Genomic DNA, 23608 nt, shown 5'->3' on the forward strand with positions numbered 1-23608 from the left:
CACAAACCTCCAAGGTCCCACATTTCCCATGATGCTGCGCTGCAATTTTGCTCCATTTACTTCCAGTACTCCTTCAAAAATGGAGGCTGCATAATATTTCTTTAATAATAAGAAGTAGAATAAAGGAGAACAAGGCACTGCAAAATAATAATAATAATAATAATAAGAAGAAGAAGAAGAAGAAGAAGAAGAAGAAGAAGAAGAAGAAGAAGTTGTTATTAGCTTGCTGAGGCACCAGAGCTCTCTGGCAGACAAGGCTCAATGTCTCATGACACTAAAGTTCCCAGAATTCCATAGCACTGAGCCAGGACAGTTAAAATGGAGTCAAACTGGATTATTTCCCCAGTGAGGATGCAATCTGAGAGAAGGCAAGTGTTACAAAGGGAAGGAGAGTGGATTGGATTCAGGGAGGTGGTACTTTAGGGAGCATGGAGAATAAGGGAAACCAGATCATTTCTGCACTCCTCCAAAATGGATCTCCTTCAGATCCAAAGGATTTACTTCCAAGTAAACCTGCAGCTTCTACACTGATTATGTTGCAGTGAAAGAATTTATTATAATTATTATTATTAAGGAAATATTATTATTATTATCATTAATAAAAAAATTCTTTCACTGCAAAATAATAATAATAATAATAATAATAATAATAATAATAATAATAATAATTTTGCTGGTGATAATTCTGATGAAGCAGAGGGCAAGTAGGGATAGGTAACATTCCCTATAATTCACGTGATTCACGTAAAACTGGAAACAGGAAGTAGCCCCCTTCTTCATCCTGGAAGTGCAAAGGTTCACGATGCGTTCAGACCCCCACTGAGCATGCGCAAGGGTCCCAATTCGCATTGGTGAATTCACATGGTAAGTACTGGTGTGGTAATTTAATGTGCACTCGCTCCGCTTTGACTCAGGAATGACCACAATTTCATTCTTCGCACGTGATAATTCATCACATGAATCTTGGATTCGAATTGACTCTGCTTCCACTTCACTTTGAATTGGCTCTGGATTGGAGTTCCAGTTTCACGTGTGATAAGGGCCTAACTGAAAGAAAGAAAGAAAGAAGTTGGCAGCATGAGCTTTCATAGACTAAAATACTTCCTCAGCTGAGGCTGTAGCAGCCCCGATCCGGTCAGGAAAGGGATGGTTTGTATTGTCCCTTTGTTTCCCTTTTTGAAGATGAGAATAACATTTGCCTTTCTCCAGTTTGCTGAAACTTCTCTTGTTCCCCAGGAATTCTCAAAGATTATTGCCAGTGGTTCTATGGTTACTCCTGCCAGCTCTTTTAATACTCTTGGATGAAGTTCATCTAGCCCTGGAAAGTTGATGTCATTTAATCATTTCATGCCCTGTGCTTTAACCTCCCCCATATTTGGCAGCTTGGCTAGCATGTAGGTACCATCTAGAAATTTAAGGTCTGCAGACAAAGGATTACTCAGCTCTATCAAGGCTTTCAGGGTCTGACTCTTTGTTTGTGGAACAGCCTTCCTTTGCACTTCAGCCTGGAACGGAATCTGATCCACTTTCATAAAGGGTGGTGTTTATAGTTCGCTTTTTATTGTATATGTTTTGATGTACCACCCTTTGGTACATACACATTATTAGTAGTAGCCCAAGCTCGACTCAGGCTTGCATCCTTCCGAGGTCGCTAAAATGAGTACCCAGACTGTTGGGGGCAAATTAGCTTACTTGCTAATTAGCTTACTTGCTGTTCACCGCTATGATCTTTGGAATAGCGGTATATAAATAAAACAAATTATTAAAATTATTAGTAGTATTTAGAGTAGTCAGGTATTTCTGCCCTATGTCTATACTTATTCTGTGCTGTAGAATGTAGCACAGGAACAGTTTCAGGTGAGTTAAGAACTAGAATACATTTATTTTTTCCTGAAGAGCAGCCTAAAGCTGTGAAAACTTCTATGACAGATATCAGGATAAACAATTTTTAAAGAATAATTTCACCCTACACTAGCATGGCACTTATATATTTTTATGGACCGCTGCCCACTTTGTCGGATGTATCAGAGCTATAGCCCAACCAGGAGTCATGTTGGTCTTGAAGGTCACAAAAATCTTCACTATTTTTGTGGCAAATCTAATATGGCTATCCTCCCCCTGATTAAAATTGCATTCTTTATGTACAGTTTATTTGTGCAAACCTGTGAGTCTTTGCATCTGAAAATTAATTCTGTTTCAGTGTGTTTTCTTTTGGCAGAAAATAATAACTACACCATATTTGGTTGCTTGTTCATTTAACTACATTGATATCCCACCCCTTTTCTGTTAAATATGGTGCTCAAGGTGGCTAACTACATCACACACACAAAGAAATGATCACCAAAGTGAAGATATTTAAAAGTAAATCATGTTGCGCCAGGAAGGGGTTAACAGAGCAATCAAAGAACCAGGTTGGGGAGCAGAAATAGAAGAGTGCTGGGAATATAAATATACTGTATATTTGTTAAGAGATCCAGGGTGAATCCAGTGGCCAATATTTCAACAAACTCTAAACCCTGGGCATAGGCATAGTGTCAGTGTGTGTCTGTGTGTGTTTTCTGTGTGCTTGGATGAGCAGGGACTCTTAACTTGAAATATGTCCATGAATCACCATCTGGCTTTAGATGAGGGTGGAGATTATAAAATCCCTACAGCAGAAACAATGTTAACTGTCAGCATTTCTGCTGCTTAGATTTGTCTTCCTTCCCTCCTAAAGGTAAATTTTTTATTCTTGCATCTACTGGAGCCACGGATTAAATGTAGGTGAGTGGAATATATATGTTTATTTTGTCCTCAGAATGCATTTGCCCTTGGAATCTTTGATTCCAAGAATAGATCTTGGCGTTAAGTAGGTCAGGATTTTCAGTCCCCTGTATATGTTTTTCATGAGATCTAGGGCAAAATAGGCTACTTTGTTTTTAAAACAGCCTTCTCAGGTTGCTGGCACTTCAAATGCAGATTATATAATTCAGATGTGTAAAAAGTATCCGTGCAAGATCTTAAAATTAGTGTTCCTAAGAAATGGAAAACTTCACGGTGCAATGAAAGGCCGGGTGTTTGGAGGAAGAAACATTGCTTTGGCATAACAATCTAGAATTAATTTCTGTTTTAAGGAAATCAGCTGTCCATGTTTAACGGAGGCCTCTGAGTAGCCTTTCCAAAAAGGAGCACCAAATGGGCAGCAGGAGTGTTTGTGTACAACCTCTGCTGATCTTTTTGTTAAAGCTGAAGGTTATGGAAAGCTTGCAGTAGGTCTTGTCATGCACAAGACATTAAATAAAAAGGCTTGCAGAATATCTCATAGACCCAAGGGAGCAACCCTACTGTCCTTGTGTTGTTGTATGCCTCCAAGTCATTTCTGATTGTAGGGTTGCCATAATTCTCTACTAGAAATAGGGACAAAATGTAGGACAAAATTTAGACCAAAATATAGGACAACTGTAGGATAAAATTTAGCCCAAAATGTAGGACATTTAAGAAAAATTTTGTCCTACATTTTGTCCCTGTTTTTAGTAGAGAATTATGGCAACCCTACGGCAATCCTAAAACGAACTGTTACAGGTTTTCTGGGGCTGAGATTGTGTGACCCCATCAGTGGGTTTCCACGTCCAATCAGAAATCGAACCCTGGTTTCCAGAGTATTAGTCCAATGTTTACCTCTACACCAGGCTGTCTTTTGCTTCATGCCTCACCGCAATATTCAAATATATATGTTGGCTGTGCTGTTCCAGTATGATTGCTTTGTGGACTATCTTTACATAAATTCAAATTATTCCAGTCTTCTTGTTAAATAATGTTGTTTACAACATGCAATATTAAGGAATAATATAGCGTTCAAGTCTAGCTAATATTTCCATGATTTTTGCTCCCTGTTTTACTGGAAAGGATTTTTTTACTTTTGAACAACTGAAACCTTCATTGCAGTAATGACATACAACAATTAAATTGCTGTTCCTTTTTGGAGAGTCTCTTGCCACAATTAATTTCAAACAGGTATTTCCTGTTTTTCTGTCTCTCTGACATACTCAGACTCACTCACATAAACACAGATAAAATAAAATAGAGTACTAAAATGCTACTTATCAAAAAATCATGGTGTTAAAAAGAAACAGAAAACCTACAAGACAAACAAACAAAATCCCAATAGCATTTAACTTGGTAGAGATGTTTATAATGGAATATAAATGCAAATGCTAGCTTGGCATAATGTTTTGAGCATTGGACTATGACTCTGGAGACCAGAGTTTGAATCTTCATTCAGCCATTGAAATCCACTACGTGGATTTATATCCATGAAAGCTCATGGAAAAATAAAAACCATGTTAGTCTGTAGAATCAGTATTTGGAGAGATCTTGCAGCACCTTTGAGACTAAGGCCCTGTTCAGACCGGCAGCTTGGACCAGGTTGGGGCAGAGTCTCTACACAATGCATGCCCTGGCTCTGCCCCCAGGGTGGCGTAATGCGACGCACCACACCACATGGTGTGCGGCATCACTGTGCTCCTCTGGCGCTGTATCCGCACGATGAAGTGCTGAAGGAGCACCATAAAGCCGTGCTGCCGAGGCTAATACACCCTTTCCAGGGTGCAAAAAGGAGCTGCTTTTTTCAGCTCCTTTTTGTGCCCTGGAAAGGCCAGATTGGAGCTGTGCTGTGAGGTTGCTGCGGCCCTGATCTGGCTGTAAAAGAGGTGGCTGGAGGCTGCCCCTTCGAGATTGTCTGCACAAGAAAGAAATTGACAGCATGAGCTTTTGTAGACTTCAGTCTACTTCCTCAGATCCAATTGGCAACATGCTTCCCATGCTGCCAATTTCTTTCTTTCAGTTAGTCTCAAAGGTGCTACAATATCTCTCCACAAAATAGAAACCAGTTAGTCTTAAAGATGCCGCCACATTTTGTCTTTACCTTGTTTCCTCCTTTTTATGCTGCCAAAGATGAACATGGCTTTAAAAAAAACTGCCCTGTTCTTGTTTACTAATACAGTGTTATAAAGATTTTTGTACTTTTAAAATTAAGTGAATGAGTGTTTTCCTTAGTAGTAGTTGTGTCTTCAAGTCATTTCCCACTTATGGCAACCCAAAGGTAACCCTATCATGGTTTTTTCGTGGCAAGATTTATTCAGAGGGAGTTTGCCATTACCTTCCTAAGAGGCCAAGAATGATATCACACGACTGAAATTGGAAGTATAATCCAGTGTCATCCTGAACGCAATCATGCATATTCACGTTATTGCATGAAAGGTTACCACATGTGATCGCTGGCACTCCGAATGCACTCTGAACGCAATCACACGTCAATCCACAGTTAAGTAAATTTAGTGAACTAGCGAAGTCACAAACCCTGGTCCTAGGCAACTTCGCACTCAGTGCGCTGTTCTTTGGTGTGATGTACATGTCTCCTTTGGTCCTGGTTCTCCCCCCCAATCTGGAAGCGGGGGCTTCCCCTTAAAACACGCTGTTATTCCCCTTTCATTTTGCTTCCCCTTGTCCTTGGGGGGGGGGGGGGGGGGGGGGGGCTGCTGCCTGCTAATTAAGAGGAATGGCCCGGGATCTATTGGATAACCATTATATTCATGTTTTAACATGACAAGAGTGAATATATGCTCATTTTAATGTGAATAGAGCATGTTCTTTTAACCATTCTCCCCCCCCCACCTCTTTTGTAAATTGTGGGATTCCTTGGTTCCTCTCTCTCACTCGCCTAAATATGCTATGCTCCAGTCATCTGGAGTCTCACTGAGCATGCACAAGGATGCCAATTCGCAATTAAGAACCCACTGATGTGATGGCTTACTTTGCACAGAATCTGGGTCGCATTTGGGGAGGCCATTACAATGCATTTAAGGTGTGATAAGTAATCACGTAATTGTGTGAATTTTTGAACTGACCTCGCTATCTTCTCTTTCAAAATTGAGAGCCTCCTGTCCCATTTGATAAACTCCCCAGAGAGTGCTACTTTCCCAAGGTAACCCAACAGGTTTCTAGGATTTCTAGGGTCTGGAGTGTTAGGGAAAAGGGATCTGTCACGTTGTGGTTGAGCGGGAATTTGAATCCTGGCCAATCAAGAGTCCTTGTCCAACACTCAAACCATACACTACACTGGCTCTCTGTTGTTGTTTTTTAAGCACAGGGCATGAAAATCTACTTACTGTTTTATAATAGGATTTTTTTATTGCCAGATTACAAAACAATATCCAAAATTGTATTAAATGATGTAAAACTAAATTGTGTAAATTATCTAATTCAGTGCTCAGTGCAGATAAAGCCAAGGCCATAAATCCACCAAGGGAATTGAGAAAGGTTGCCTGAACAGGACTTGTTCAGAACACAGGGCTTTCCCCTCCTTCTCCCCTGTAGCCCTCTGCCCTTTTTCCATGCCGCTGAAGGAAAGGCCTTGGAATTGGTCATGCAACAGAGGGATAGGACAGGAAGGGAAACTCTTGGGAATGCATTACTGGGATATTAGCATAGTTGCATTTCAAAACAAACATATAGATAAGCCCTCAGGTGAAATAAGTTGCCCTCAGGAGATACCTGTAGATGGAGGAAGGAGGTGGTGAGTAGAAAGGGGTCAGAAAGACCAAGTGCTTAAACAGCTTCCATTCACAAACCTCTCACATCTAGATCCAAGCCTATTTAGGCTATAACAAATCCTGGTGGAAAATTAGTACTTTTTACATTGTTGTTGTTGTGTGCTTTCAAGTCATTTCTGATTTATGTCAACCTTAAGGTGAACCTATCCCAGGGTATTTGTGGGAAGAATTGTTCAGAGGAGGCTGAGAGCATGTGACCTGCCCAAGGTCAGCCAGTGGGTTTCATGGCTGAGCTGGGAATCAAACCCCGGTCTCCAGAGTCACAGTCCAGCACTCAAACCCCTATGCCATGCTGGCTCTCTATTTATTTATATTTTAGAGTAGACAGGTCAAGGGTCCCTATAAACTGCCCATATCGGGGGAAGAACTTTTAATGAGAGTGTAATACATCTACATTGAGGCAAATAAATGCCTTTATTTTCTTGAATTGTCTAAGGAGTAGTGTGTTAATCTGTTGCAGGAGAAACCGCAAATCCATTTGTGGCACCTTTAAAAGACAAAAAGTTTAGGTTTTTGTGGACTGTAGCCCATTGCAGCAGATGCATCTGACGAAGTGGACTGGAGTCCATGAAAGCTAATGCCAAATGAAAGTTGTTCATCTTTAAAGGGGTTGCAAGCCTCTTTGTTGCTTATAGTGAGTCACTTGACTCCCTGAGAGGAACAATTCAGAAAAAAGCTCCAAAAGGTCTTATTTAATACAAATATACTGTTGTTCTCTTGGATGTTTAGAGACAGTCAGTGATCCACTCTATTTTCCTGTTTGTCCCAGTCCTTCTAGACACAATTTCTTATTGTGAGTTCATACAAGCACATCCTTACTGACACATCAGAGTTCCTTGGCCAATCATAGCTCAGTTGCATGGCTGGTTCACTCTGGTTATGCTGATGATGATGTTAAGCAGGGATAAGAGAAATGATTACAGGAGTAGGAGTTGCATGGATAAAGATCAAGTCATTACAAGAAAATCTCCTGCTGGCCACACATTGTTTCTGGGCCAGAGAGTAAATAATGTACTGGTAGTTGTTTTTTTAAAAACAAAACACAACCCGGTGACATTCAGATGGAAACCTCAAATTCCACCCCCTCCTCTCTGTAAATGCTAACCTGTATTTTAGGCTACAGTTTCAACATTCTATTTGGAGAAATTGGATTTATTTTAAAACAGGAATGTGTTAAACCTACAATTAAGGGTCAAGCCATGTGATAGCCTATACAACTGTCTATACTAAAATTGGACAGAGGAGTCTTGTTGCCAGAATCTGAAAATATCATTACAAAATGATGCATCCACCCCACAAAAGCAGAGGGAAAGAAGTTGGTTTGAATACATTCAGAGTTGGGCTCTCACAGTTTGATTTATGGGTTAGCTGCCCTCTGTGTTATTTCCTGCCACAGACCTAGGGGTGGAAAAGAATTTTGGTGGTTTTGAGTTTCTTGTTGAAATTATCTGTTTCCCACTTCTCAGGACTCGTGGTGAGATAAAGCATATTTTCCCTGTGAAATTTGTATATTTGGAAGGCACTAATAAGTACTGTATATACTCAACTATAAGTCAACCTCATATATAATTAGAGGGCAGATGTTGGGGCCAAAATTATGAATTTTGATATGACTTGTGAATAAGTCAGGGGTGGAACCTAGGGGCATGTAACAAAGGAGGTAAAGGACAACAGAAAGGAAAATAAAATTGAGACAGGCAAAGCTTCATTTATATACCGCTTAATACTGAACTAACAGTGTCTAAGCAGTTTACAACTGTAAGCTAAAGCTGTTTGTGCTCACCCTAAAGACTAGATGGATGAGGTGAGAACTACAGTAAATCATGGTTATGTCATATGTTGGGCAGGCAACCAGGCACAGGCAGGGGTTAAGAAAATTTATGCATGTCAAAAAGATGACAAGGCAAAGCAAAGAAAATGACAACTATGTTAGCAGTCATTATAGCCTTTAATGTGATAAATTTGCCTGATTTTTACCCAGAAATTCTGTCAAGCATACACAAATGTCTTACTCAAATCCTTCAATGACAAATTCCCCTTGGCTGTCCTTTGAAGGGAAGTGCCAAAGAGCTGGTGCCACCACTATTTTGCCAAGGCATTCAAAAAAGGACAGAAGTAGCACCACAGTGGAGAGAGTCTAGGGGTTGGTACTTCTTTTGGGTGCTCTCAGAATGAACTAAGCTCTTGCCTTTACTCACCCTACTTAGAGAAGGAGACGGTTCCTTTTTTGATAAGAGTTAAACTACAGTACAGTCGTCCCTCCATTAGTGCAGACTTTGAATCCACATCCCTCGATTATGCATGAGGGCTAAATGGAGGGACATAAAATGGAGTGCACACCATGGCGTGTGCCCACAGGTGCCCACAGGGACATGCTGCCATTCAAGCCAATGGGGCTTGAATATTGGCGGATTTCTGTTTTCATGGTGTGTGTGTGTGTGTGTGTGTCTGTGTCTGTGTCTGTGTCTGTGTCTGGAATGGTCCCCCGCAAAAAGGGAGGGGTGACTGTACTTACATTGACCCATGTATAAATCAACCCATTTTTTGGATCAATTTTTGACTAAAATTTCTAGATGTATATATCTCTGGCTTTGCTTTGCGAACGAAGATTCAGGAAGGACTCATCCCGCGCTTTGTACAAGCACGTTGGTGACTAAAAAGGCCAATTCGGGATAAGCAGGTCCGGTTGCAGAAAGCACAGCAGAAAGTCTCCTTGGGTGATGTTTCCAGGTTGCGGTTCTTTCTGCGTTGTCGTCTCTCTTCAAGGCTCGTTTGGCGTGAGCTTTCGAAGAAGGCTGCAGCGTCATGGATAGTGCGTCTCCATGCCTCCCGATGCGAGGCCAGGGAGGACCATTGTTGGTGATCTATCTGGCCAAGCCTGAGGTGTTGTTTCACGGAGTCCTTGTATCTCTTCTTTGGGATACAGTATAGCACTTAGAGCAGAAGGTGAACATTTTTGTTAGGGGACCCTCAGGGTTCCTCCAACGCAATAAATTATGATTTAATTGGCTGTGATATATGGGTGATGCCCTGTGGTCTATTAGGCTGAGAGCCGTCCCTCCCCGGTCCCATATCTAACCTCTATTTTATAACCTCTTACAGAACCTTTCTCCAGATGGCCAGTCAGTTTGAATTACGGATGCCCCAAATGAGTGTTAATCATGCCACTGGAATGGAAAGGTCAAGCAATCAAGAATCTTCTCAGTTGACAGAAAATGTTACTACTGCCCGTGATCTGGGAGAAGGCAACTCAAAACAGGGCAGTCAAACTCTTACCATTTCTCCATTATTCAGAAATCATGGTAAGGACAAAAGGAGTGTCCTGTTCTTTGGACTGTGGAACTTGCAACTCAGTACTGTGTGACTGTTTTGGAATGGTCATCCAGGATTCTAGTGCATTCTGGCTTATGTGAATGAGCTTGCACAAGTATCTAAACAAATCACAAATAGTTTGTTTATCATACGAACCAAACAGGGAATATTTCCTTATTGCTCTTTTTATGAATTCTGACTTGTTTGGAGGGGGAAAAAACGCCCCCCACAAACCAGGATCCTGAATTTAGGAGACACTTCTAATATGTTTAGAAATGCCTGCTAGTGGGATGAAACAAAAGGGACCAAATGAAATATGTGTTCTAGCACACTGCTTCTTCATTTTCCAGAATCCTGGTTTATGATTCCATGCAAATGCATCCATTATATTAAATGGATAGTTTTGCTGTTGCATGAGCATTTTCATATGTTTAAAAATTTGTTGTTGTTGTGTGCTTTCAACTCATTTCTGACCTATGGCCACCCTAAGGCAAACCTATCATGGAGTTTCCTTAGCCAAATTTATTCAGAGGTTTGCCATTGTTTTCCCAAAACTGAGAGAATGTGACTTGCCAAAGGTTTCATGGCTGAGGGGCCCCAATTATGATCAGGATTTCAGCTCATGGGAAATTTAACTTTGGTTCAGCCCTCAGTTGGTCTTTCCTGCAGTCCATAAGTACGCCAGCCTCTCCCATTTCCACTTGCATTTCCCACAGCTCTGCCATGCATGGGAGCTAAAATAGTCCTTTTTCCATTACTGAAATGTCAACATTGTGTTTGAAATATACTGAAAGATGTGACTGATCATTTTATGAGTTTTGGGGGAAAAACAGGGATTTCTACAATACCTTAAAGATGGCTACATTATATTTGTCATACATTTTTGTGCACTCTAGTCCACCTAAATCAGAAGCACAACCCAAGTATGGGATGAAGTGGGCTAATGTCCATAAAGCTTGTGTGAAAAGAAAAAGTGCTTGTCTTTAAAGTGTCAGAAGACTAATTTTTGATTTGGCTACAACAAGCAAACTTAAATAACCCTCTGAGAATGAATTGTATTGTGTTGTGGTTACTATTTGGCTAATTTGTGTATATTGAGCCAGTGTGTATACAAATTCAGTAAAAGTCCAGTCTAACATATTGGTCAGGAAAATGAGATCACCACTGGCTGAGAGTTCTTTGTCAGTTTTTATTTTCTTAATGTTATACTGTTACTTGTTTGAATATTTATTTTTAAATTATAGGTAAGGGTTGGTCTCTTTCTTTTTAAAAAAAGTAATGAATCATGTCAGTTTCTCAACTGCTGCTTGTGTCTGCTGCATCTAGACACAGAGCACAGATACTCTTCTCACCCAGGAAGTCCTCAATGCTCAAATACTCCTGAAGAAGCTCAAGGCATTTTCTTCCAAGCAGGGAGTAAAAGAAATCAAGACTATTATATGACCCAGGAGCAATTTGGTAACAGCGTGAACAACAGTCCACACATCCAAGCACCAGAGAAAGTGACTCTTGTTGTAGATGGCACTAGATTTGTTGTAAATCCCCAGGTTTTTACAGCTCATCCTGAGACAATGTTGGGAAGGTAAGCAATGTTACTACTTTATAAAACTTGTAGACCAGTGTTCGGATGCAGACGGGTTGTTGGCTCCATTCATGGAAGGCAGGTAGATAGATAGATAGATATTCTGCAGCTCCATAAGGTCCCAACTCAGTATATAGCTGCTAAGATCTTGTATCTTATACTGAATAAGAAAAGGTTACTCATCTAGATTTCAGCTCCACAAATATCCTAGACAGCATAAGCAGTGAACATACTGGTTGGGGGAATTCTAGGAGTTGTAGTCCAAAAAGTAACTTTTCTAAGCTCTGGTTTTACATCGCCTGGTTCTCATTTTCAAAGACCTTCAGATTTTAGAACAGCCATACTAAACAGTGTTGCTGATTTCTGAGGAATTCCCCGGTTTCCGGGTAATAAAAAGCCATTCTGTTTATTTTCTGGGTACATAATATTTTGGGGGAATTTCCAGGGAATCAGCCCTTCCCCTCCAAAATGGCTGAAAATACCTTTCCCCTCCCAAAAAATGGCCGACATACCGCCCATCCCAGAAGTCCCCTACTCCTTTTGCCTTCCCAAAATGCCTTGCGGCAACCCTGACCCAAAAATCCCATCCCTGATCCGGAAGTCCCACCTGATTCTGGGGAATTTGGAGGCATTCCGGGAAGCCAATCAGGATTCTTTTCAAGGGTGATTGGCAACACTGATCCTAAACACATTGTGCATGATGACACTCTGGAATTTGGACAACATATTAGGACTGTTCTCTTTTGCATGGAAATGCACCTTATTGAAAATAATAGGATTTAATTCAAAGTAAATGTGTTAGAGCTGATGAATCAGATTATAGTCCACAGGAAAAAAGCAAGAGATAAATCTCAAGGGCCTCAATTTTATTGGATGCACCCCAATTTCTGCTCCTTTGGATGATATTATAAGTCAGACATGAACATACTCACAGTTTACCTTTATCCCATAGATTGTGTAGTGTCTTGATAGGTGTAATCTTAGAATCAAAGGAGATGTAACAAAAACATTATTTTAAAAACATTCTTAGAATGGCTACATTATTTTGCAAAAATCAGATAGAAATGAAAAATATCTCTTTAAATTGCTTATATGTTGAAATTTCCTTGGAAGCTGCTGCCTGCCCCATTTTTAATATTCTAAAAACTAAAGCAAACAACAGCTGGAGCATTTTCAGCTGTAAACTAGCATGGCAGACTGTTAACACCCCTCCCTAAACTAAATTCTTGACCTGGGTTAGGAGCTTCTGTATCTAGTTGTTCTAATCAAAGAGCCTTGGCAATGTAAGCATGTTTTTAACCACATCCTCAAAGTCATGCCTAGTGATCAAATCCATGCTTCATATTCTTGTTTCTTGGCAGCAGAAACCACAGTTTTGGAAACCAAGCTTTGAATATTGAAGCCAAACGGTGGGGAAGGGCAGGGGAATGAGGGAAACTCATTCTTGGAATGATAACCCGTGGTTTGCCGGACCAAGATTGTTAAGCCTGAGCTGGTCCTTTGAGAACTGCATGCCTTACCTCTGGTAGCAAAACGCTGTCTGTTCCCTATCCACTTGGAAAACACCCATGAGTTGGGCTTCCAGCTAATGCCACTCCAATTAAGATTTAAGCATGGACCTATACTTCTCTGTTTTTGGTCTCGTATTGAAATCCTTTATTTACAGAGAAACATTACCTGACTGATACATTCCAGCCACTGGTTTTGTTTTGTTTTTAAGTTATTGGTTTTTATTGTAATCTCTCTTTCTCTCGCTCTTTAATATTTGGCTGTTTTAATCCATGATATACCACACTAAAGTCTTTGATATAATATGATTTATTAATGTAATGAATAAGTTATGCATATAGATAACTGCACATGCTTAAATATGGTTTGCATTTGTGTGGATTAGTCATTCTTTAGTTACTCTTAGGAGTTTATCACACGTAGGACAATTGGAAGTATAAACAGTGATTAACCTGTGATAATCCCGCAATTGCACTAATGGTTTTCACACGACGTCAAGATGAAATGTGATTAAAGTGCCATTATCCCATGAATAACCAGGCAAGAAATGTCAGGAAACCATCCACAGGACAACAACAACAATAATAATAAAGACTGTTTTATTGCCTCGTTATTCCCTGGTTATTCATGGCATAATGGCTCTTGTGTTAATCTCATTTTAATCACATGTTAATGTCAATTGTGCAATTTTCACGGTTTAAACTGCATATTTTCCTTTGTATTGTTGTTTGTGTATCTGAATGCAGGTACAGATATCTTAAGATACTTTGTTCTCTTACAGAATGTTTGGACCAGGACGAGAATATAACTTCACTCGGCCAAATGAGAAGGGGGAATACGAAATTGCAGACGGAATCAGCTCCACTGTCTTCCGGACTGTGCTGGTGAGGAAGCCCACAAAGATGGAAAAGTAGTTTGGTTCCCCCTGTTTCTTACATCTTTATTTTTCCTTTCAAGTTCCAAAGAAATTTTAACTTCTGAAATAAGCATTTTCTGCTCTATTTGCAGACTTTAGGTAGACCTCATTTCCTTCCCTGTGCATGCTTCAAATATGGTGCATTTAGTTTGTATCATATCTTACTGTGTGAATATCTTCTGTTTTTCTCCCCTATCATGTTCGCCATTCATGATATTCGAGGAGAGTTTGAAGCAAATTTTGGAACCTGAGAAAGTTCAGAGTAAGGCTAGGAATCATGTATTTCTCCTGATATTGTTGGATTCCAGCTCCCATCAGGCCCAACCAGTAGAGAAAATGTGAAGAATGCTGGGAGTTATAGTCCCACAATATCTGAAGGGTTTAATGATTCTCATCCTGATTTAGAGTTTGGGAAAATGTTGGCTGGGAGATTCTGGGAGCTATGGTTTAAAAAAAAAAGTAATGGAAGATGTAGATGTAGTCCAATCACATCTGAGGGCTATGATGTTGATTATTGGATGAGAAATTACCTGGGTGCCCTGGTCGCATAGTGGTTAAATGCTGGTATTGTGGCCATAACATTGTAAGTTTAATCCTAGAGAAGGACTCCAAGGTGCACTCAACCTTCCATCAATTTTGCAGGTTGTTAAAAGGAGTAACCAGCTTGTTGGGGGCAATTGGCTTACACATTGTAAACCACTTAGGGAATGCTAGTTTGCTGATAAGCAGTATAGGAATGTACTTGCTATTGCTATTACTATTGCTATGCCATCTCTGAAGGGGGGGGGGGAGTACAGACCTGACATAAACAAGTACAATAGTAACACAGACAAAAAGCCATACTTTAATATTTATACTTTCAGGATTATTACAAAACTGGAGTCATTAACTGCCCTGATGGAATTTCTATTCCTGATCTCAGAGATACGTGTGACTATCTTTGCATCAACTTTGACTTCAATACAATCAAGTGTCAAGATTTAAGTAAGTGTAGTGAAACTTAAAGGAAAGACATGTCAAGGTTTCACATATCTGATCATTTTTCTATTATTCCTGTTATTGGGATGACACTTTGAATTTAGTGAGGTTGATAATGTCCATTTCTGTGCAAAGGACTGATGTGTGACTTGTTTCCTGCCAGGTGCGTTATTGCATGAATTGTCTAATGATGGAGCTCACAAACAGTTTGACAGCTATCTAGAAGAGTTAATTCTACCTATAATGGTGGGTAGTGCCAAAAAAGGAGAACGTGAATGTCACATTGTGGTGTTAACTGAAGAAGACATAGTGGACTGGGATGAAGACTACCCGCCTCCAATGGGAGAAGAATACTCACAAAGTAGGTGATCTGTTTGTGTGAGAGAGAAAGTTATTTGAATAACAAAATATACTGGATTGTATATCTAGTATCTCTGGCTTTTCTTCATGAATGAAGATTCAGGAAGGACTCATCCCACGCTTACTACAGGCGCGTTGATGGCTAAAAAGGCCAATCCGAGATAAACAAGTCCAGTTGCAGAAAGCACAGCAGAAAGTCTCCTTGGGTGATGTTTCCGGGTTGTGGTTCTTTCTGCGCTGTCGTTTTTCTTCAAGACTCATTATGCGTGAGTTTTCGAAAAAGTCTGCAGCATCGTGGATAGTGCATCTCCATGCCTCCCAATGCCAGGCCAGGGTGGACCATTGTTGGTGATCAATTTGTCCGAGCCTGAGATGTTGTTTCAGGGAGTCCTTGTATCTCTGGATTGTATATATAGTACTGTATATTGTCTTATGAAATACCAGAGATACAAACTAAAATTACAACCAGATAAGGAAAAATTTTTAGCAGAGAAGAAACTGATATTCGGCCACATGGTCTTCATAATATCTAAAAAATGTTGTTCTGTTCCAGTACCCAACATAGGGATACAGATTTCCCATGTATTCTTATAACTGCCATAACTAGTCTGGAGGATATTCTTCCTTCCAAAAAGCCTGCTTAAATAAAAAGATATTTGCCTACCAGCAGAAGCAGGGCAAAGGGACCAATCTAGTCTCTCCTGGGAGGGCATATCACACCTTGGAGCATCTACCAAGAAGGACCTTTCAAATGTGTCTGTGATGCTGTTGGAACCAAGGGAAAGGATCTCAAAAGTTGAGGAGCAGACACATATGGGGAGACGAGACTCTTCAGATAGTCTGGGCCCATGGTATATAGGGCTTTATTGGTTAAAACAGTGGTCCCCAGACTTTGGCCCTCCAGATACTTTGGACTTTATTTCCCAGAACTCCTAATTTTTGACACAACTCTCTGGGTCTTCTGGATGTTGTTTAAAACATCTGGAGGACCAAAGCTTGGGAGAGAGTGGGTTACAACCTGAACTTTAAACTTTGGCTGGAAAGGACCATTAGGTAGTGAACCTGTTGTAACAAAGTAGTTGTTTGTCCCCTGTAAACAGCTGCAGTCTAAGTTTTAACTGTAATACTTTGGGCCCACTGAAGTTTCCAAACAGCTTCTAAAAGCAGCCCCATATGGAGTGCATTACAGTAATCCAAATGGGATGTTACCAAGGCATGTGCCAAGTCTGACATCTCAAGGAAAGGGCACAGCTGGAGCACTGGGTTTAACTGTGGAAATGCATTCCTGGCCATTGCTGAAAACAGCTATGCATAGTATACTACAGTAAAGAGCAAAAGCTTCCTGGAAATCAGCCTGCACAAGGCAAAAAGGAAAACCTTTATTTATAAAAGTGAAAGATTCTAATAAAAATGATGAACTAACAATTTTACTTGGGGACAAATCTACTAAAAGGTTTGAGAAGGACTGGTCACAGATGATAAAATATCTGAAAATTAAAGTAGATTAATTTACTGAAAACCATCAAAACTAACAGATTATAAGCGATATTGGTTTTATATCTATTCCCCAATAAAAGGGAAATATGGAGAAAAGTCACAGTAGGGGACAAATAATTAGGAATGAGAAGAATGAAAAGGGCAGGAGAATAGAAAATAAAGACACAAGATAGAGGAAAGAAAGTACTTTGTTATATGTCTTTTTGTTTTTGTGCGGTGGATATATATTTTGTTATATTTTGTTTTGGTGCTTGTCCTTGTGTGTGCACTTGTTTTTAGTTTTATGTTTACTTATGATTAAAATAATTATTTGAAATTATTTAGGCAGGCTTTTTGTGATTAAATGGTTATTGCAGAAGGATTTAAATGTATCTATATTGTTATATTCAATGCTGTTTTTAATATAAAAGTGTTATTTAATTATTTTTTACTGCTGTGATTTGGCTGTATTATGCTTTTAACTATATTGTGAGCTGTCTTGATTTTTAGACTAGGGGTGGGGGAGTGGACTAGTGATAAAATAAAATGGAATAAAATAAAATACTATGATATTTATTTATAGAAATATTATTCTAAAATGCAAAACCTTTGTGCACTGTCAAATTTTACAGTGCACACCTGTTTTTCATTTCTCTCCCTTGAAATGCAAAGGTTTTCATCCCTATTCTCTCACTTCTGCAGATCTTTCAGAATTTATTTCTGCATGCTTTCGATTGAATGAGGTGTAATTGTTACACATTATTAATTATGACTCTTTCCCTCCCCCTCTCAAGTTCTATATAGCAATAAGCTCTACAGATTTTTCAAGTACATTGAGAATCGGGATGTGGCAAAAGCTGTGCTGAAAGAACGTGGCCTGAAAAACATTCGAATTGGCATTGAAGGCAAGTATAGATGTTAGAAAGTAATAAATAGCTTTTAAGAAGAAACCACCAGCAGTTTCATTTTAGACCAGGGATGAGCAACTGTGGTTTTGCAGGTGTCTTTAGACAGCAGTTTCCATAATCCTTCCCATTGGCTGTTGTTGGCTACAGTTGTTGGGGGAAACATCTGGAGGTCCATAGCTGACAACCCCTTTTTAGAAGTTCCCAGGAACTAGTTCTACAGAGAGTTAGCGGTCAGTCCTGTGTTCAAGGTTTCCTGCTTGTTAGCATGAGTATATCACACCAGTTCTTCCTTTTAATTAAAAACCCAGTGCCTTTCACCAATCATTTTAGAGAACTGCAGTCCTTCACTTCAAAAACCAGGGCTTGAGAAGTTAAACTTGCACACTGTGAGGATTAACTCCTTTGTAAAATGAGGAGAACACATCTGTCTCCTCTTTAGTGGATCTGCCATACCAAGGCCTAACATATCCTAAACAGCTTGAGTCCAGGGCACTAAAAGGACTGCCTTTTTTCATAGGAAGCTGCCTAGTAAAACACCCCAGTCTTTGCTCCATATCCTCCAGCTTTTGAAGTGTGGTCTACTGTATTGTGGTTTTATTATAATTTTGTTTACAAGCCAAAGAGAAGCTGATAAATGAATTTACTAAGGCAGTTACAAATGTATAGAGTTATGCATCTCTGACTGGTTTGTCTTCACAATCCCTGCATATTCACTAGTTTAGGGAGTAAGCAGGGACTATGAAAGTCTCCCAGTCCCTATGTCTTGGGCAGCAGCTGCTGCAAGCAACAGGGGTTTCTTCTCTGTATTGGGAAGCAGCTGACTGATATCCCCATCCACTCCCACACTAGTAGTCTTTGATGTGAAGGGGAATTGCAACAGGGACTTTGTTTCTGCCAGTCACACCAGTCACAGGATGAGAAAGTCAGTCAACTGCTTGCCAAGCAACAGAGAAACCTTGTGGTTGACAGTGCCTGCTGCCTGCTAAGTGGGGATGGGGGAGGATTGGGGGTTGGGTTGGGAGATACTACTTAGCTATGTAACTAAAGCAGTTACATAATTAAGTAGGTGATACATAATTTCAGCTGATGTATATAAAAGGCTTTGAAGTCTACAAATATAGATGTTAGAAATTCTCTTCCTTTCCTGAATACATAATAGGGCTACTTAGAGATTGAAACTGGCCAATGATTATAATGATGCCAAAATAACTGTGTTTTAGGCTATCCCACCTGTAAAGAGAAAGTGAAGAGACGGTCTGGAGGGCGCTCAGAAGTCATCTACAACTATGTGCAACGCCCATTCATCCAGATGTCTTGGGAAAAAGAGGAGGGGAAGAGTCGCCATGTTGATTTCCAGTGTGTTAGAAGCAAATCCCTAACAAACCTTGTGGTGGTGGGTGAAGATGCACCAGAAGATCAGCAGATTGTGCTTCATCACCCTCCCCAGGTAGATGAACTTGACAGATTAAATGCCCCGTTTTCTCAAATGGATGCTAATGTTCTACCAGATTAATACTTTAGTGAAATGCAAAGGTGTCCCAGGCCAATTTGGTTAATGCACTGGGTCAGGAGTAAATACCCAGGGCATCCTACCACTAGTCATCTTCTAATTGGCTCTCCTACCAGCTATTTAACTCTTGGGTGGCTGTGCTCTCTAAAGACAGATTCTTCAAGCCGTGTGGACTAGTATTATTTCATCAGCTTTTGAGCACTCCCACACATTTCTCCAAAGAGGAACTGCACCTGTGTTACAGTTTAGGCCTCCTCCGTGACAACATGAGCAACTCAGCTATAATGTGGTATGTTTGCTGTCAGCAGGAACAAAAGATAACAGATTGGATCCAGATTGTTATTCCATGAATTGAAAGATTCTTTCTGGAAGCTGTGTTCACTGATTCCTCTTTGTCCCTGCAGCCCTGCATACCCTTGCAAAGGAAATCCTCCAGTTTTTCAGCAGGTAATAATTGCTAGAAAGAGTCCCAAGGATGCTTACCCCAAGATCTTCTAGGGCAGGGGTGGCAGAGTTTGTTGGTCTCAGGATCTAGATTGCACTCTTGGTCCAAGCCTTGTGGAAGTTGTGGCTTCTCACAAGCCCTACCACTTTCTGATTTAGGCTTGTGGGGAATCCACAACTACCACAAGGCTTAGACTCAGAATTCAATCCAGATCCTAGGACCAACCAACTCTGCCACCACTTTCTGACATTATTTCCCCCTCAGTAGACAGAAAGAAATAGAGAATGGGAGAATGGGCATTCTTGGGACTTTTTGCAAGTTTAGGCCCATGGACTGGAGCTTCCCCTCTCTCTTGAAGGCCATGTGGAACTCCATTGATCTTTATTCCTGATCCAACCCTGTGGTTCTTTTCAGCGAGGTTGTATGCAATCACACTGTATTGGTGAAAACAGTCCAGATGTTCCTCCTCCCCCCAACTTCACTCCTTCAGCACCTCATAAACCAGCTCTATAAACTTCTTAATCTCAGGGAGATGCTGAAAAGACATTGAAAATGCAGATACAGTAGTACACAATCTAAATTACACACATAAGATTTTGAGCTCAACACATTGGGATCTTCTCCTGCATAATCTTCCAGGGAACATGCAAAGCTGTCTCTTTAGGATGAAGAAAGTAGCTCTCAAAAACCTAATTCACCACCAAAAATGCTGCATTTTCAACTCAGGGCAAAGTTATTTGTGTCCATGTATGCCTGTAGTATATATATGAAATATTTTATTTCCACTGGCTAGTAAATTTGGGCAGAAAGTGTTAGTGAAATCCACAAAGTAGTCTTGATACAGAGGTGTACAAAAAACATCTGCATTGAAATGTTGCATCTGTAGTTTGCCCTTTCTTCCTAAAGTCCTGTAGTTAAGTGATACTATCCTAAGGCTGCAGTACCTGCTGAATGCTATAGGCTTTGTAGACCAAGAGACCAGTGATTTCTTCTCTTGCTAAGGAACTGAGTACTTGATCCTCCAAGCGTCAAACTACTATGAAGATTAGTGATGCCAATACATTACTTAAGAATTGTTTTTTCACCTGTATAGCCTTAGCACTACTTCTGTCTGCTGTTACACAGTTCACATGAAGCTGAACTTGCTTAAAGGGTGTTACATTATCAAAGGGAACAATTAACTCCTGTGCTGCTTCCTCCCTCTGGTAAGGCAGTACTGAAGATCTGAATTGTGTCAGCAAGGTCATTATGGCATGGTTCATAGTTTTATTTTGAAAGCATGTAGGGAAATACCCCCTATAAAAATATTATTGGGGGAAAGCTGGGCACGTTTTGGTCCTATATTAACTTACCATGTACAAGATGTTTGTTTATTTGTTTTTAATGGGCAAGCACAGTAGCTTTGCTGAATGTTTGTGTTGGCTGTTCTATAGTGTCTCTTTGGAAATCACACTATCAGTTTGGGCTAGTTAATGCCAACCTGCTGCTTAATTGCAAGCAGCTCTAAATGTTGATGATGCAGCTACATTCTCTGCAGAGCAATGAGATGAATGTCTAGTGTTGGTTTGAAGAATGTGTTGAGAAATTTGCAACCATCCCTACTTGAAATTAACTACAAAAATACTTTTTTTGGGGGGGAGGGGGAATGCCTGCAAGCACATCTATTTTGCAGACTCAAAAGAACATCTACTTTATTCTGCCACATACTGGAAATAGTTTTGCAGAGTCAGAAAAAAGCAATTTTACATTTTCTGGGAATGAATTGCCCTAGATCACTGTTACTTTCATTGAGCTCCATGGCCCATTTCAATTAATCTTTTCACTTTTGTTTTTAAGGAAGATCAACAGACCTTGGTATTGTCACATTGCTAACTTAAAATAAACAGATTTACAATGCAGTTCTATATATTTACTTAAGAAGCCCACTGTGTTCAGCTGGCTTTCTCTTGGGAACATATGCACAGCATTGCAACTTTTCAACTATTCAAAGTTTATAGTAAGAGCCATGCATAGTGGGCCCTTGGTACCTGCTTGGTTATAGGACACACATACAGAGTGGATACCAAAATCTGTGGATGCTCAAGACCCATTAAATATAATGGCATAGTAAAATGGTACCCCTTATATAAAACGGCACAACATATATACGTAAAATGTATAAAATAGCAAGGTTTGTTTTTTGGAATTTGTATGTATTTTAAAAATATTTTCAAATAGTGGATGGTTGAATCTGTATATATAGAGGTCTAACTCTATTTAGCAATATTCAAATCAAACTGATTTTAATCATCTAGTGTTTCTTTCACAAAGTGCCTACAGAACGTTTTTTGAAGAAGAACAAACAACAAAGAAAAAAAGCCACCCCAGAACTCAACAAACTGAGGTGGTTTTCACTCCCTTTGGTCTTTTAACAAAAGACATCTACATCCAGTAGGATGACTTGCACACTTACAGGCACTCAGCATTTAAAGAAGGAAACAAAATTATTGTGTATGAACCCTTTCAGTGTTAAATTAAGTACAATATCCTGAATTGGCAAAGTATGCCACTCTCAGGTTTGGCACAATTGTTCTCAAAACACAATGCAAACATTTACTTCAAAGCTAATCACCAACAGAAAATTAAGCCAGTTTTTAAACTGGTTTGACATGTTTCTCCATAGTAAAAATAGTTCTGGGAACTTCATTAACATCTTTAACTTGAACTTAGGAGAAGCAATGAATGTTCAGTGTAGATTTGAAAAGATTTTACTCAGCAATGCATTCAGAGACATATTTCTAAACAGATATTAGGAATCCCAGACAGCGTTATTATCCTAACCAGGTTTACTGCATGTTCAAAAACATACACTTGCCCTTCACATTGTATATGTGTTGCAGCAGACAGTAGTATTGGCACAACAAACATAATGGTCTGGATTTTCCTACTGAAATCAATTTCAGTGGATCCTCTAAGTCTGGATCCAATCCAAAATTTGATAAAACGTGAAGCAGTTCTTAAAACAGGATTCAAAGAATAAAGGTTTTCATATAAGTAGTTGAACTTTAAACATGAAGTAATCCAAAGAATGAGTAACTATGCCACAGAAAAGCAAATCTGACATTATTTGATACAGTTAAGATGACTGGCAGGTTGAAGACACCTTTGTAAGATTATACTTTCCTTAATAGTTATGAGCTAAATCTTTAGGGGGGGAAAACAGTGCATACAGGTCTAAAGTTACATACATGTTGTTGTTTTTTTAACTAAAAAACAATATAATTCTTAGATAATGCTAAAGAGCCCCCCCCCCCCAAACTTAGGTCCAAACCACACTGCAGAAGTCCAGTTTGAGACTGTTTTAACTGCCCTGGCTCAATGCTTGGGAATTCTAGGAACTGTAGAGACATTTAGCCTTCCCTGTCAGAGGGCTCTTGTGCCACAATAAACTACAACTCCCAGGATTCCCTACCATTGAACCAGGACAGTTAAACCAGTATCAAACTGGATTATTTCAGCAATGTGTTTTGGAATTAAGGGCAAAATGAATATTTCTATTTTGGGGGCGGGGGGTGGATATCACAGCTGTACTTCTTCCATTATCTGCCCTAAAAATACAAATCAATGTTTTCTGTTTATAGTAAGGTCAATATTCAGTGTTCACAAGGTTATACTTTCTGTAGTTATTGTTGATATAACAGTTGTTCACATGCTACTTTATACTCTTAATAAAGTGCTTTTGATCTTATTTTGTTCTATTTCTGTAATGTGAAGACTCCCTAAGATACTTGTTGCTAAAACAGTGTAGGTCTGCTTACTGCTTGGATATAGATTAATGTGAACATCTTTTCAAAATTAACACAGGTATCTGTGGCTGTGTTTAGGATTAGAGGCAAAGTTTCTGCACAAGCCTAGTATTTCCTTTCATCCAACATCCTCTATCCTTTTTCTTTTGCCTCTGCCTAACTAGATACTCTTTGTTTTTGCAATTACTTATATTATTTCTTCTAGTCTCTCTTAAACAAGATAGTTAGCAGATACAT

The 23608-nt window shown here is 39.7% G+C and overlaps 1 protein-coding gene across 5 annotated transcripts; it reads left to right on the forward strand.

The window, feature by feature from the left end:
• The first annotated feature begins 2636 nt into the window (after positions 1 to 2636).
• Positions 2637 to 22934, forward strand: KCTD20 (potassium channel tetramerization domain containing 20). Of its 5 annotated transcripts, none has more exons than XM_042462012.1 (9): positions 2637 to 2763; positions 5111 to 5302; positions 9693 to 9892; positions 11229 to 11484; positions 13775 to 13877; positions 14773 to 14893; positions 15051 to 15248; positions 17518 to 17628; positions 18852 to 22934. In XM_042462012.1, the coding sequence occupies exons 2-9, from the start codon at positions 5268 to 5270 to the stop codon at positions 19142 to 19144; spliced, it is 1317 nt and encodes a 438-aa protein (XP_042317946.1). In that variant the 5' UTR covers positions 2637 to 2763; positions 5111 to 5267; the 3' UTR covers positions 19145 to 22934. The 5 variants fall into 5 exon arrangements, with proteins under 5 accessions (XP_042317946.1, XP_042317951.1, XP_042317947.1 ...); XM_042462017.1 differs by having other exon boundaries at positions 11316 to 11484; XM_042462013.1 differs by lacking the exon at positions 5111 to 5302.
• The last annotated feature ends 674 nt before the right edge of the window (positions 22935 to 23608 follow it).

The sequence above is a fragment of the Sceloporus undulatus genome, chromosome 4 (genome assembly GCF_019175285.1).
Source record: "Sceloporus undulatus isolate JIND9_A2432 ecotype Alabama chromosome 4, SceUnd_v1.1, whole genome shotgun sequence".
Classification (NCBI taxonomy): Eukaryota; Metazoa; Chordata; class Lepidosauria; order Squamata; family Phrynosomatidae; genus Sceloporus; species Sceloporus undulatus.